The 14838-nt window shown below is 43.0% G+C and overlaps 2 protein-coding genes across 6 annotated transcripts in view; one reads left to right on the top strand and one right to left on the bottom strand.

The window, feature by feature from the left end:
* Positions 1-14838, top strand: part of LOC106609404 (golgin subfamily B member 1) — a 38707-nt gene that overhangs the window by 1166 nt on the left and 22703 nt on the right. Inside the window, exon 1 of one of the 5 annotated variants that reach the window (XM_014208197.2) lies at positions 11890-12023. The exons of the other annotated variants lie outside the window; for them this stretch is intronic. The gene's annotated coding sequence lies outside the window, so the exon portion shown is untranslated. Of the gene's footprint in view, positions 1-11889; positions 12024-14838 lie in introns of those variants that run through there. 5 annotated transcript variants of the gene reach the window in all.
* LOC106609403 (guanylyl cyclase-activating protein 1) lies at positions 3400-7020 on the bottom strand. The gene is made up of 4 exons (XM_014208196.2): positions 6641-7020; positions 4816-4965; positions 4629-4722; positions 3400-4525 (listed from the first exon to the last, which is right to left on the bottom strand). The coding sequence occupies exons 1-4, from the start codon at positions 6836-6838 to the stop codon at positions 4398-4400; spliced, it is 570 nt and encodes a 189-aa protein (XP_014063671.1). The 5' UTR covers positions 6839-7020; the 3' UTR covers positions 3400-4397.

Genomic DNA, 14838 nt, shown 5'->3' with positions numbered 1-14838 from the left:
GAACTCACAATCCCTCCATCAGTGCTAAGACTGTCCGCAATAGGCTGGACTGAGAGCTTGTAGGCCTGTTGTAAGGCAGGTCCTCACCAGACATCCCCGGCAACAACGTTGCCTATAAGCACAAACCCACCGTCGCTGGACCAGACAGAATTGGCAAAAAGTGCTCTTTGACGAGTCGCGGTTTTGTCTCACCAGGGGTGATGGTCAGATTCGCGTTTCTCGTCGAAGGAATGAGCGTTACACCGAGGCCTGTATTCTGGAGCGGGATCGAGGTGGAGGGTCCGTCATGATCTGGGGCAGTGTGTCACAGCATCATCGGACTGAGCTTGTTGTCATTGCAGGCAAGCTCAACGCTGTGTGTTACAGGGGAGACATCCTCCTCCCTCATGTGGTACCCTTCCTGCAGGCTCATCCTGACATGACCCTCCAGCATGACAATGCCACCAGCCATACTGCTCGTTCTGTGCTTGATTTCCTGCAAGACAGGAATTTCACTGCTCAGCCATGGCCAGTAAAGAGCCTGGATCTCAATCCCATTGAGCACATCTGGGACCTGTTGGATCGGAGGGTGAGGGCTAGGGCCATTCCCCCTAGAAATGTCCGGGAACTTGCAGGTGCCTTGGTGGAAGAGTGTGGTAACATCTCACAGCAAGACCTGGCAAATCTGGTGCAGTCCATGAGAAGGAGATGCACTGCAATACTTAATGCAGCTGGTGGCCACACCAGATACTGACTGTTACTTTTGATTTTGACCCCCCCCTTTGTTCAGGGACACATTGTTCCATTTCTGTTAGTCACATGTCTGTGGAACTTGTTTAGTTTATGTCTGTTGTTGAATCTTATGTTCATACTAAATATTTACACACGTTAAGTTTGCTGAAAATAAACGCAGTTGACAGTGAGAGGATGTTTATTTTTTTGCTGAGTTTATTTCTAGGTTTCCTTCTCTTTGATTCTAGATTGTCCCCTTAATCAGTCATATTGTCCCATTAATTGCTTTGTTGGCGTAAATGGCTGTGCTGCTAGTATGAAATAAGGTTGGCACAATAATTGTGTAAATGACAATTATGGACAATAACCGTGAACAAAAAAATGATAATCTTCTTGAAACCTTCATTTTAGGGGGGGGGTTCCACTTTATTTAGTAGATATAGACAAGTTTACCCAATAGCAGTTTTGAATTTTTACATGTGGGTAAAGTTGGTCATCGTTTTACGAGCAGAACGGCATGGTCGAGAGGAGAAACTTCCTTTCCAAATGTTCCAAGCCGTCAGCCCATTCATTTTTGAGACGCGGTTGTCACCAAAGCGGTTTTGTATTCATTAGGTATGTCATGGCTATTTTCAGTATAATACATTAAAAGCGCAAAACATTTTTCAACAAAAATGACTGACAATATCCATGGCCGTTTTCATGACAGTTCATCGTTTCCCAAAATTCCATAATGGTCAAAGCCCCATGTACTACGTAGTCTCTCAGATTCCCTTTAAACTATATGTGGAAAGGATCTGAGCTAAGGCACTAGGTAGTAGCAGTCCACGAGTGTCTCATTGGTCCCGTGTGGCTCAGTTGGTAGAGCATTGTGCTTGCAACACCAGGGTTGTGGGTTCAATTCCCACGGGGAACCACTATGAAAATGTATGTACTCACTGCTGTAAGTTGCTCTGAATCCTGTAACTGATGATAATGGCCTCCTCTTAAATCAGCTTTGCAATGTGCCTGCAGGCTGCGGCAGTTTTTTTTAGAGATGATTAAAGGCCTTTATCCAGCGCAGCACAATGCAGTCTGTCCTGTCTATACAGTCAGAAGCCAGTACAGTCAGATCCACAAGGGGAGTTTTGGTGGTTTTTGGTGCTCACCCTGACTGACTGTGACCTCTACTCCTTTTTATTTGGTTTGGGTGTTTTATATATATCAACCGGCATATTTACTCATATTTTACATGCTGTTGACTGTCAGACTGCCATGGTCTGTGTTCCTCCTTCCAGATTCATTCAGATTCATGTAAGTACTGCGTAACCCTTTTGTAGTGCTTTATGGATGTGTGTTACCATGGAAATGGGTCATGGTTGTCATGGCAACCGTATTGGCACGGTCTGGCTTGTGACTCACCTCCCTGTCTCCCTCATTACGCCACAGAGACTAATGTCTGTGAGGCATTTTGATTTCTAAAACAATAGCGAGCAATTAAAGCTGTGGAGTGTGATGAAAATATTGTTGGACTTGTTGGCTGCTTTTCTTTCACTCTGCGGTCCAACTCATCCCAAACCATCTCAATTGAGTTGAGGTCAGGTGATTGTGGAGGCCGGGTCATCTGATGCATCACTCTCCTTTTTGTTCAAATAACCCTGACACAGACTGGAGGTGTGTTGGGTCATTGTCCTGTTGAATAACAAATGATAGTCCCACTAAGCGTAAACCAGATGGGATGGCGTATCGCTGCAGAACGCTGTGGTAGCTATGCTGGTTAAGTGTGCCTTGAATTCTGTCACCAGCAAAGCACCCCCACACCATCAAATCACCATCGCCATGCTTCATGGTGGGAGCCACACATGCGGAGATCATCCGTTCACCTATTCTGCGTCTCACAAATATAGTGGTTGGAACCAAAAATCTCAAATTTGGACCAAAAGGACAAATTTCCACCGGTCTAATGTCCATTACTTGATTTTCTTGGCCCAAGCAAGTCTCTTCTTCTTATTGGGGTCCTTTTAGTAGTTGTTTCTTTGCAGCAATTTGACCATGAAGGCCTGATTTCAGTCTCCTCTGAACAGTTGATGTTGAGATGTGTGTGTTACTTGAGCTTTGAAGCATTTATTTGGGCTGTAATTTCTGAGGCTGGTAACTCCAATGAACTTATCCTCTGCAGCAGAGGTAACTCTGGGTCTTCCTTTCCTGTGGTGGTTCTCATGAGAGCCAGTTTCATCATAACGTTTGATTGTTTTTACGACTGCCCTTGAAGAAACTTTCAAAGTTCTTGAAATGTTCTGTATTGACTGACCTTCATGTCTTAAAGTAATGATGGACTGTCATTTTTCTTTGCTTATTTGAGCTGTTCTTGCCATAATATGAACTTGGTCTTTTACCAAATAGGGCTATCTTCTGTATACCACCCCTACCTTGTCACAACACAACTGATTGTCTCAAATGCATTAAGAAGGAAATAAATAAATAAATTATAAAGTAATCAAGGCACACCTGTTGATTGAAATGCATTCCAGGTGACTACCTCATGAAGCTGGTTGAGAGAATGCCAAGAGTGTGCATAGCTGTCATCAAGTCAAAAGGTGGCTACATTGAAGAATCTCAAATATAAAATATTTTGATTTGCACACTTGTTTTGGTTACTACATGATTCCATGTGTGTTAGTAAAAAATTAAGAAAAAGCCTTGAACGAGTAGGTGTCCAAACTTGACTGGTACTGTATTTAAAGGTAATTATAATGCCCACTAGGCGAGAGCATTGATCATTCATGCCTCACACACTCACAGAAACAAATTTGCACAATTCATTTTTTACCTTTTACTGTCTTGTAGGGAAAACATTAGAATGTATTTATGTTAAGATATTCCTTGAAATGCAAACTTTAATCTCCTAACAACTGGGGCCAGTGCAATGTTAAAAGATGCTGGTCTTATTTTTTTACTAAGTGCATTTTGTGACAAGTATCAAAGTTAAGATCCCTAACTTGTGGAAGTACCTGTTTCTTGAGGAACTGGGCCATTTAATCATGGCACAAAATAAACTTGGCTTCTAGTCATATTTGAGCTGACAGCTGACTGTACTGGGAGGAAAGTAGGTGAATTATAACTTCCTCCAATAGAACCTGGGCACATAGTCATAGAGAGGAACCACTCAACTGAATAACTGAGTTTGGTCCAAAAGATAGATTGAGACATGTCGTTATCGATGTGGTTTGGAATGGATAATTTCCCTACAGGAATCTGACTCTGAGGTGGGTGAGGGATTTAAAAAAATCTGAGTTGTCAGGAATGCATGGGTTATAATGGGTAGTCTCCACCCCACTCCACCCTCTTTATCCTTCACCCTCCTTATGTTATGACCTAGTTGGGTCTCAGGTTCAGCTGACGGTGTGAGAGATGATCTCTCTCATTATGTAGACCTCAGATTTAGATCATGCGCAAGGGCACTAACCAGCCAGCGATGGTTGACTGAGTCATTTGTATGCAGGCAAAGGGCATTTTTCATCGTCATTCAACCTCTTGTGAATTCCGACAACGAAGAATGCATTCAAAGCATGGCCCTTCAGCATTGCTAAGATAAAGATTGTCTTTATAAAAATCTGGGCTAGATCTTTTGAGGGCTCATTGCTCAGTTCCTATGTGGCCCTTATGCAGTCTATTACAGTGGAGATGGAGGTGTCTGTGGACAGACTCTAAACACTGTGCCTCCGATTGTGGATCATGGCGACTATGTGGGTGAGATCTAAAGTCTTCATCATCACTTCCATGAAGTCTTCGTCAGTGTGAGCCCCCGCCACAAACTCCTCCAAAGACAGCTCCCCTGATTGGTAGAAGAAAAGGTCAAGAGGTTGTTAACCTGAAATGGAAAGGGACAGAACTCGCAACCCTACAAGTCTGTAACAAAAAAAGAAGTGGACACTCGCCATCTCCGTTGACATCTATCTTATTAAACACCCGGTTGGTGAACTCCTCTGCATCAACTTCCTGGTTTTCATTCCCATTGATTGCACGGATAGCCTGAAGAAGACAAAGGGCAATAGTTAGCCTGCATGCCTTTGTGTGATACAGATTCCATTGCACAGCACTGCGTTTCTGGACTGGTCTCGTTACCTTTATGATGTTTAGCAGCTCACTTCGATCAATGCACCCGTTGCCGTCCACATCATACAGCTTAAAGTACCAGCGGAGCTTATGTTCCATTTTACCCCTCATCACCAGACTCAGGGCAGCCACATACTCCAAGAAGTCTATGTAGCCATCCTGTAAAAAGGAAAGCGTGTTAGTTGGAACGTGTCTTTTTACCATCTCAGATTATCTCAGTCATCTCAAGATGTAGGTGATCATGTTCTGCTTAGAAGATCCATTATCAGGGATGATAACTATGTATAATCGCTGGGGGATTATCTCCACACTGATCTGTGCCAAGGCCGTGGCAAGACCTACAGATGTAGGATCTTAATTTGATCACCCTGTTGCAGGTTAACTTTCCTGCAATGTAAGACTTATGAAAAATGTATCAGCCCCTTCAAAAGAAATGTCCATTAATTATAATCCACATAATTCATGTTTCCTGTTGCTATAGGATTCTTTTCCTGCTGTAGAAAACTGGCTCCCATTTAAGATCCTACAAAATTACTTGGCAGCATTAGTGCCCTCTGGGTCAACCCAAATGAGTCGCACTTCCCTCAGCTTTACACTGACACCCTCCCTCACTTAACTAGGGCTGCGTTTACACTGGAAGCCCAATTCTGATCCTTTTTTCACTAATTGGTCTTTGACCAATCAGATCAGCTCTGAAAAAGATTTGTAATTTGTCAAAAAAAATACCAGTTAGTTGAAAAGAAATATCAGAATTGGGCTGCCTGTTTAAACGCAGCTGACGTGCACAATCTAAGATTGTCATACTGCACTTCTTAATCAGCATCCAGGATTCAAACATCCCGTTTTTTATAATAACATAATTGCCAGCCTGTTCACTGCACTGTCCCGAAGATCTGAAAATAGCAGTTAGTCACTCAGTTCTGTCCCCAGGGAATAGTACCAACCTCCCCAACTACACCCATAAAACTACTAGCTACTGACAAATGGGAAACTCAAGACATGAAGGTCTATTCTGGCACACAGCTCTTGAGATCTGGACATTCCTTAGGCTTCAATGTGATAAAAGGGAGATTCAAATAATTTCTTTGAAGTGAACATTCAATATTCTGATCAGTGTAACCAACTGTTCACATGCATCATGTTCCGTCAGTAAACTTTCACATAAGTTATCACTAATTAAAATCAGCTGTCTCTGATGCTGAAATTATTCAATTGATTCTGAAATCAACCAGAATGTACTGGAGAATACCAGAACCTGGTGCTGTCTTTCTAAAGAGAAAAATAACAGATAAGCTCAGACCGCACTCCTACCACAGAGATATTGACAACTTGTCTCTAAAAATAATCCTCATACTAAATCGCATATGAATCCAATCCCAGCCTATTATAATCAAAGGTGACAGGGTTACTAAATATAGTTGGGTAAATTGAACCTTAGTACTTGTGAGACGATTAGCTTCTTCAAACTCATCTGGAAGACCAGTCAAAACAAAACACTTGGATTCAAGAGATTCCCTATGTTTAACTGTAGATACTTTCTGGTTTAAGATGTACACTTTTTAAAATGTACTTTAGCTTTTTGAAATGGAGAACTAGGGGTCTTATTCGAGTAGTGGCATTATGACAATACTATATATTTAGGTGCACTTGTAATTAGTGCATACATTTACAATAGACAATCATATCCTTATGCGTACCTCTGTTAGTAAGGTGTTCCCTTCACCATTTTGAGTGTGCCTGAGGCGTTCCTAGTTTGACAAATGTAAAGCCTATTTTAGCCTATAGCATCCCCTTTGCAAGCAGCCTCGGTTCAATGAATGCCGCATAGTCTTACCTTGTTCATATCGAACGTGCGGAACATCTGCTCGATGTAGGCGTTGGCCTCAGCATCCAGTCCCCGGAGCCCAAAGAACTGCTTGAACTCATGCAGGGTGAGCTGACCCGAAGGACACTCTGTCATGAACTTCTTATACCAGAGGTGCTTCTCCACGGCCTGGAGATCTTCCACGGTGGATCCTGTAGCGTTACCCATGTCTGTAGAGTCGACTGACTGTGTTGTGATGGCTGGAGCCTATAGAAGTGTTGAAAGACGGGGTTGGTGGTCACCTTAAGATCCCTATTGGTCTACTGTGAAGGGAGGGTATCGCTCTTCACAGTCACACAACGATGGGACCTGGGGAGGAGGTGGGCACCCGCCGGGGGCTTTTGTATCAGATCAGATGGGCCACACCCTCTTGTGTTCTCCTTGTCTCTAATTGGCTGTTACCCAGGTGCAGCAGCTGATAAAGGGATTTAGGTCTCATTGGAGGAAAGGAGGACTGTACACCAACCATGGGACAGGAACGCTGACTAACACCTTGGGGCGGCAGGGTAGCCTAATGGTTAGAGCGTTGGACTAGTAGCCGGAAGGTTGCAAGTTCGAATCCCCGAGCTGACAAGCTACAAATCTGTCGTTCTGCCCCTGAACAAGGCACCCATTGTTCCTAGGCCATCATTGAAAATAAGAATTTGTTCTTAACTGACTTGCCTAGTTAAATAAATTATTTTCCCAAACTGATAAGTACTATTTAAAGGCCCAGTGCAGTCAGAAACGTGATATTCCTGTGTTTTTATATTTCCACACTGAGGTTGGAATAATACTGTGAAAATTAGTATTTTTAGTGTAAGAGCTGTTTGAAAAGACTGCCTGAAATTTCAGCCTGTTTTGGTGGGATGGAGTTTTGGCCTGCCTGGTGACATCACCAAGCTGTAAATGATTTAATAGACCAGTAAGAAAGAGTTCAAAACCTCTCGGGCAATAACAGCTAGTTTTCAGTTTTCCCCTCCCCACTCAGACAACTCCCAGACAGTCCTAGCAAAATTCTTGCTTGAGAAATTGTTAAATTAAAACTGTCAAAGAGCAGTCCCAGTAAGGTACTTAATTGTTACCCAGAAATGATTTGATATTGAGATAAAAATTGCTGCATTGAACCTTTTTAAGTAATTTTTTGGGGGTGTCTGTACTTTACTATTTATATTTTTGGCAACTTTTACATTTCAAATGCTAAGGCAGGACAGCAATATGGTCCAATTCACGTACCTATCATTATAAAGCATTGTTATCCCTACTGCCTCTGATCAGAAACTCACTAAACAAATACTGTTTCTAAATGATGTTGGAGTGTGCCATCTGGTTTTCTTAATTGAAGGAATTTGATGTATCGCATTTACTTTCACTTTTACTCAAGTACTTTTTCCACCACTGAATGCACTGCAGCATCATTAGTCATACATATGAACATATGCATTGCTTCTCTGGATCAGAAATTGTGAAGTAAATGCTACTGTTTCTGGAAACTGTTTTCATTGAAGCTCTTTAAAACAGCAACAACAGACTAACTCTTATGGTGACAAAAAGTTCTCTAACAATCTGGAATCATTTCATGTTCTCACCTATTTGCAAGCCTACATCAATCATGACCATGTGTCTGTCTGGCATTTGACTGGAAAGGGAAGAAAATAGTAAAGAATGTCACACAGTTCTGTTTAGTTTGGTTTATTGAGATTCCTTCACATTCGTAGACCAAGTAGGCCCAGGTCATTACTCATTAATAACTTCATCATGACCACAAGACAATGCTTTCTGTATTAGTGCCAGACTTTGATTCTTCATGCAGCCCAACAGTAACATTGATGCCAGACAAGCAGTGGATTTAGCATATGCACAATAAAGTCTATCAACTGTGGTGCTTAGGCCCAGATAGAAAATTGTGGCACATCCTACAGTCAGAAGTTTCTGACTTCGACTACAGTGCAGAGTACATGCTGTAGCTTTCACAGAAATCCCATCCTGGAGCAGTTTGCTTTGCTGGAATCCTTAATGGTGAAACTTTCATGTCCGTTTGGGATATTACTATACTGAACAAAGATATAAATGCAACATGTGAAGTGTTAGTTTCATGAGCTGAAATAAAAGATCTCAGAATTTTTCCATTCGCACAAAAAGCTTATTTCTCTCAAATGATATGCACAAATTTGTTTACATTCCTGTTAGTGAAAATGTCTCCCTTGCCAAGGTAACCTATCCACCTGACAGGTGTGGCATATCAAGAAGCAGAGGACACGTGCTGTGCTGGGGACACGTACTGCCAAATTTGAGAGACAGTGGTGCCGTTTCCCCTAATGTGGATTCCATCTTTAAAGGCTTTATCTAGACCAGGGGTGTCAAACTCATTCCATGGGGGGGCTGAGTGTCTGCAGGTTTTAGTTTTTTCCTTTCAATAGAGCCCTAAACAACCAGGTGAGGGGAGTTCCTTACTAGTTGGTGACCTTAGTGGAGCAAGCTGAGAGCTTCAAGTTCCTTGGTGTCCACATCACCAACAAACGAACATGGTCTAAGCACACCAACATAGTCGTGGAGGGCACGACAAAACCTATTCCCCTCAGGAGACTGAAAAGATTTTGCATGGGTCCTCAGATCCTCAAAAGGTTCTACAGCTGCACCATCGAGAGCATCCTGACTGGTTGCATCACTGTCTTATGGCAACAGCTCGGCCTCCAACCGCAAGGCTCTACAGAGGGTAGTGCGTACGGCCCAGTACATCACTGAGGCCAAGCTTCCTGCCATCCAGGACCTCTATACCAGGCGGAGTCAGAGGAAGGCCCTAAAAAAAATGTCAGACTCTAGCCACCCAAGTCAGACTGTTTTCTCTGCTACCGCACGGCTAGCGGTAGCGGAGTGCCAAGTCTATGTCTAAGAGGCTTCTAAACAGCTTCTACCCCCAAGCCATAAGACTACTGAACATCTAACCAAATTGCTACCCAGACTACTTTCATTGCCCGCCCCCCCCCCCTATTTTACACTGCTGCTACTCTGTTATTATGTATGCATAAGTGACTTTAATAACTTTACCCACATGCATATTACATCGACGAACCAGTGCCCCTGCCCATTGACTCTGTACCGGTACCCCCTGTATATAGCCTCGCTATTGTTATTTTACTGCTGCCCTTTAATTATTTGTTAATTTATTTTTTTGTATTTTTCTTAAAACTGCATTGTTGGTTAAGAGCTTGTAAGTAAGCATTTCACTGTAAGATCTACACCTGTTGTATTCGGCGCATGTGACAAATAAAATTTGATTTAATTCCTCTATCGAGTACAAGGGAGGAGAGAACCCGCAGACACTCAGCCCTCCGTGGAATGAGTTTGTCACCTGTGATATACACTGAGGATACAAAACATTAAGGACACCTTCTCTTTCCATGACATAGCTTTCACCTGGTCAGTCTATGATCCCTAATTGATGTCACTTGTTGAATCCCCTTCAATCAGTGAAGGGGAGGAGACTGGTTAAAGAAGGATTTTTAAGCCTTGAGACATGGATTGTGTGTGTGTGCCATTCAAAGGGTGAATGGGCAAGACAAAAGATTTAAGTGCCTTTGAACGGGGTATGGTAATAGGTGCCAGGCACACCGGTTTGTGTCAAGAACAAAAATGGTCCACCCAAAGGAAATCCAGCCGATTTGACACAACTGTGGGAAGCATTGGCGTCAACATGGGCCAGCATCCCTGTGGAATGCTTTCGACACCTTGTAGAGTCCATGCCGCGACGTATTGAGGCTGTTCTGAAGGTAAAAGGGTGGGTGCAACTCAATGTTAGGAAGGAGTTCCTAATGTTTGGTATACTCAGTGTATATGAGTGGTTGAAATAGTGATTTAAGAACAGACAACAGTCAACACATTTGCAACTGTAGGGATTATTGTTGGCATGATTTTGAACACAATGCTGCCATTCATATAGTATTTTCACAGTTTGTACAAATAAAATAAGTAAAAAAATTATAAAAAGGATACACATAAGCATGGATAAAGACAATTCTGTATCCGTTCAACTCAATAGTGGTTCGAATTACTGATCGACACAGTATAATGCAGGAATAGGAATAGTCTTGTGACAGACTGAACGTAAACCTAATCGAGTAGACTTGGTTCTGGGTACCGAGATTAGAATGTGAAAGACCCATTCCTTGTCTGGTGGCCCAGGAAACATACTTCTCAGTTATTTACAGTCACATGAATAGCTTGCTGTGGGACAAAATAGCTGCTTAGAGTTAGACCCCTATACATGTTACAAACGACAGTTCATAGGTGGGTAGTGTAGTTGAATTGACGTTATACCCTTTAGAAAAGTGTTACAATAGTGTGATTAATGCCCGATTCTTCCCCTCCTGTTAGTGGTTTTGGAGAAGCTTTCCTTGAACATTATTATAGCAGTTTATGATATGAATATTCAAACATGTAACTTTCATGTTGGCATTACAGTACAAGGAATACACATGCAACCCATACATGCATATACTGTAAAACACTAGACTGTTAGTAAGTGTCAGGAATTAAGAAATGAAATGCTCAAACTGAATGACTTCAGTTAGTTGCTCTTCCCATTCTACTTCAACTCTCTCACCACTGTTGCACTTCATTTTCCCAAAAGATCAGTGAGATCTGATTTGATGTCTTGAGCAGGCTGTCTGGTTAGTGATAGGATTTAAGGTTAAAACTCTCAAAATCATTCTAAGACTTCTTCAGCTTTAAAGGGACTTGACATGTTTACTCTGGTCACCCTGATTTTGTGTCAGGGCTGGGGCAGATCTGCTTGGCAACCCCTCCACCGTCCCTTCTACGCCACCAATGCAGGTGTCTGTAGACAGAGTCAAAGACGGACGTGGTGTACCGTGCAAACAGTGTGGTCCACTTTAGCATCTGCACGAACCAGTTCACAGAGCGACTCACAAAGGTCACAAACACTGTAGTGTAGTGTGCAATTAGGAGAAGGCTTCTTCCAAGTTGTCTTCCATTGTTGATGATCAGATTGACCCGTGGGTCATGACCCAGCCCCATCCTAATAAATTCAGCAGTGTGGTTCCAAACGAAAATGGATAAGGTTAATCGCGGTATAAAAATACAAAAACATTATCTTGATAAAAAAAAAGTGTTTTGGCGCATGTTGTACATTTTTCGTTTTTTTTTTAAATGTCCCTAAGACGGTCTCTACAAAAATGGTAACCGGTCAGAATTTACAGACTCCCCCTTATTGTTGCGCAATCCTCCACTGGCCAATCGATGTTCTGCAAGTTTTGTTTCCGGGATGTTTGGTGATGTGGCTATGCACAGAAATACAGCAGAGGAGATTTATCAAATAAAAGCATAAACAGAAATCTGAGAATCTCTCATACAGGTTAGTCACTCGTTCTTTCAACTATCAGCACACCAATCCCAGAATGGCAATTTAGAACAGCTGCCACACGCTCCAAAATAAAACAAGGAACGGCGATATATTTAAACAATTACCGTTACTGTTATCGTTGTTAGCCTGCTAGCTAGCTGCTTGTCTACGTGCACTGAAAAGCTAACTCGTTCGCTTTCTCTCTGAGATTGTCTACTGTGCTGTTTTTATACAAGCGCAACCAATACATCGTAATTCCGATTTATGTATATACATCAAATACTCTTACTATGGTTAGAGCCAGCACTGTCAAATTGTTCAGAAAGTAAGCCATCCATTTCTCCCCATAATCTGCTGTTCATGAGTAGTGGGCAAAACGAAGTGACGCAGCCGCAGTCGAATTGCCCAATTGTTCGGCAGTGTTCGGTTCTTCGGGTGACACTCGAACCTCGAGGCCCTCTGCACGAACTATCTGGGTCGCAATAACAATAATGCCCGTAAATGTATATGTTGCCACAGGTATATTATTGACACAAAGGATGATTGACTGCAGTGGCGGTCGGTACCATTTAAGATGAGGGAGGATGATACATTTTTTAATGAGTATGGCCTCCTTTTCTATTACAGCATATCGGATGACTCATTCACATTCACCCAGCTCAATGTAACATCGATAGGTTTAGGCTACTACATGATACTCTAATTTCCCCTGTACCCATCGTGAGGTTGCTACAACCTAGCATATGAATGAGGTGGAGAATCACTCTTGCCAGCTAGATTCATTCTCTGATCTTTTGATTGCGTGGACAACATGTCAGTTCATGCTGGGATAGGTTTCTAGGACGTCCTCCGGAAGTTGTCATAATTACTGTGTAAATCTATGGAAGGGGGTGAGAACCATGAACCTCTTAGGATTTTTATTGAAGTCAATGTACCCAGAGAAGGACAGAAGCTAGCTGTCCTCCAGCTACACTATGGTGCTAACATGCAGAGGGCTGCTAAGGCTACTGTAGACCTTCATTGCAAAACAGTGTGTTTTCATCAATTATTTGGTGATATGAATAAACACCGCTCCAAAAAATAAAGGGAACACTTAAACAACACAATGTAACTCCAAGTCAATCACACTTCTGTGAAATCAAACTGTCCACTTAGGAAGCAACACTGATTGACAATAAATTTCACATGCTGTTGTGTAAATGGAATAGACAACAGGTGGAAATTATAGGCAATTAGCAAGACACCCCCAATAAAGGAGTGGTTCTGCAGGTGGGGACCACAGACCACTTCTCAGTTCCTATGCTTCCTGGTTGATGTTTTGGTCACTTTTGAATGCTGGCGGTGCTTTCACTCTAGTGGTAGCATGAGACGGAGTCTACAACCCACACAAGTGGCTCAGGTAGTGCAGCTCATCCAGGATGGCACATCAATGCGAGCTGTGGCAAGAAGGTTTGCTGTGTCTGTCAGCGTAGTGTCCAGAGCATGGAGGTGCTACCAGGAGACAGGCCAGTACATCAGGAGACGTGGAGGAGGCCGTAGGAGGGCAACAACCCAGCAGCAGGACCGCTACCTCCGCCTTTGTGCAAGGAGGAGCAGGAGAAGCACTGCCAGAGCCCTGCAAAATGACCTCCAGCAGGCCACAAATGTGCATGTGTCTGCTCAAACGGTCAGAAACAGACTCCATGAGGGTGGTATGAGGGCCCGAGGTCCACAGGTGGGGGTTGTGCTTACAGCCCAACACCATGCAGGACGTTTGGCATTTGCCAGAGAACACCAAGATTGGCAAATTCTACACTGGCGCCCTGTGCTCTTCACAGATGAAAGCAGGTTCACACTGAGCACGTGACAGAGTCTGGAGATGCCGTGGAGAACGTTCTGCTGCCTGCAACATCCTCCAGCGTGACCGGTTTGGCGGTGGGTCAGTCATGGTGTGGGGTGGCATTTCTTTGGGGGGCCGCAAAGCCCTCCATGTGCTCGCCAGAGGTATCCTGACTGCTATTAGGTACCGAGATGAGATCCTCAGACCCCTTGTGAGTCCATATGCTGGTGCGGTTGGCCCTGGGTTCCTCCTAATGCAAGACAATGCTAGACCTCATGTGGCTGGAGTGTGTCAGCAGTTCCTGCAAGAGGAAGGCATTGATGCTATGGACTGGCCCGCCCGTTCCCCAGACCTGAATCCAATTGAGCACATCTGGGACATCATGTCTCGCTCCATCCACCAACGCCACGTTGCACCACAGACTGTCCAGGAGTTGGCGGATGCTTTAGTCCAGGTCTGGGAGGAGATCCCTGAGGAGACCATCCACCACCTCATCAGGAGCATGCCCAGGCATTGTAGGGAGGTCATACAGGCACGTGGAGGCCACACACACTACTGAGCCTCATTTTGACTTGTTTTAAGGACATTACATCAAAGTTGGATCAGCCTGAATTGTGTTTTTCCACTTTAATTTTGAGTGTGACTCCAAATCCAGACCTCCTTGTGTTGATAAATTGGATTTCCATTGATTATTTTTGTGTGATTTTGTTGTCAGCACATTCAACTATGTAAAGAAAGAAGTATTTAATAAGATTATTTCTTTCATTCAGATCTAGGATGTTGTTTAAGTGTTCCCTTTATTTTTTTGAGCAGTATATTTAGTATAGTTTGATTTAAAAAGGTTAACTTTTAGAAAATGTCATAATTTTTATGAAATTCACTGAGTTGGATGGTCCTCCGAGGGGCCTCCTGACTGTCCAGGAACCCTCATTCTATGATTTCACTGGTCTCAATTGTTATCATCCACTGCACTTATTTCCATTGATTATTTGAGTCAATCTATGTTTT

Source organism: Salmo salar, chromosome ssa07 (assembly GCF_905237065.1).
Source record: "Salmo salar chromosome ssa07, Ssal_v3.1, whole genome shotgun sequence".
NCBI lineage: Eukaryota > Metazoa > Chordata > Actinopteri > Salmoniformes > Salmonidae > Salmo > Salmo salar.
This window is presented reverse-complemented; position numbering and strand designations above follow the sequence as displayed.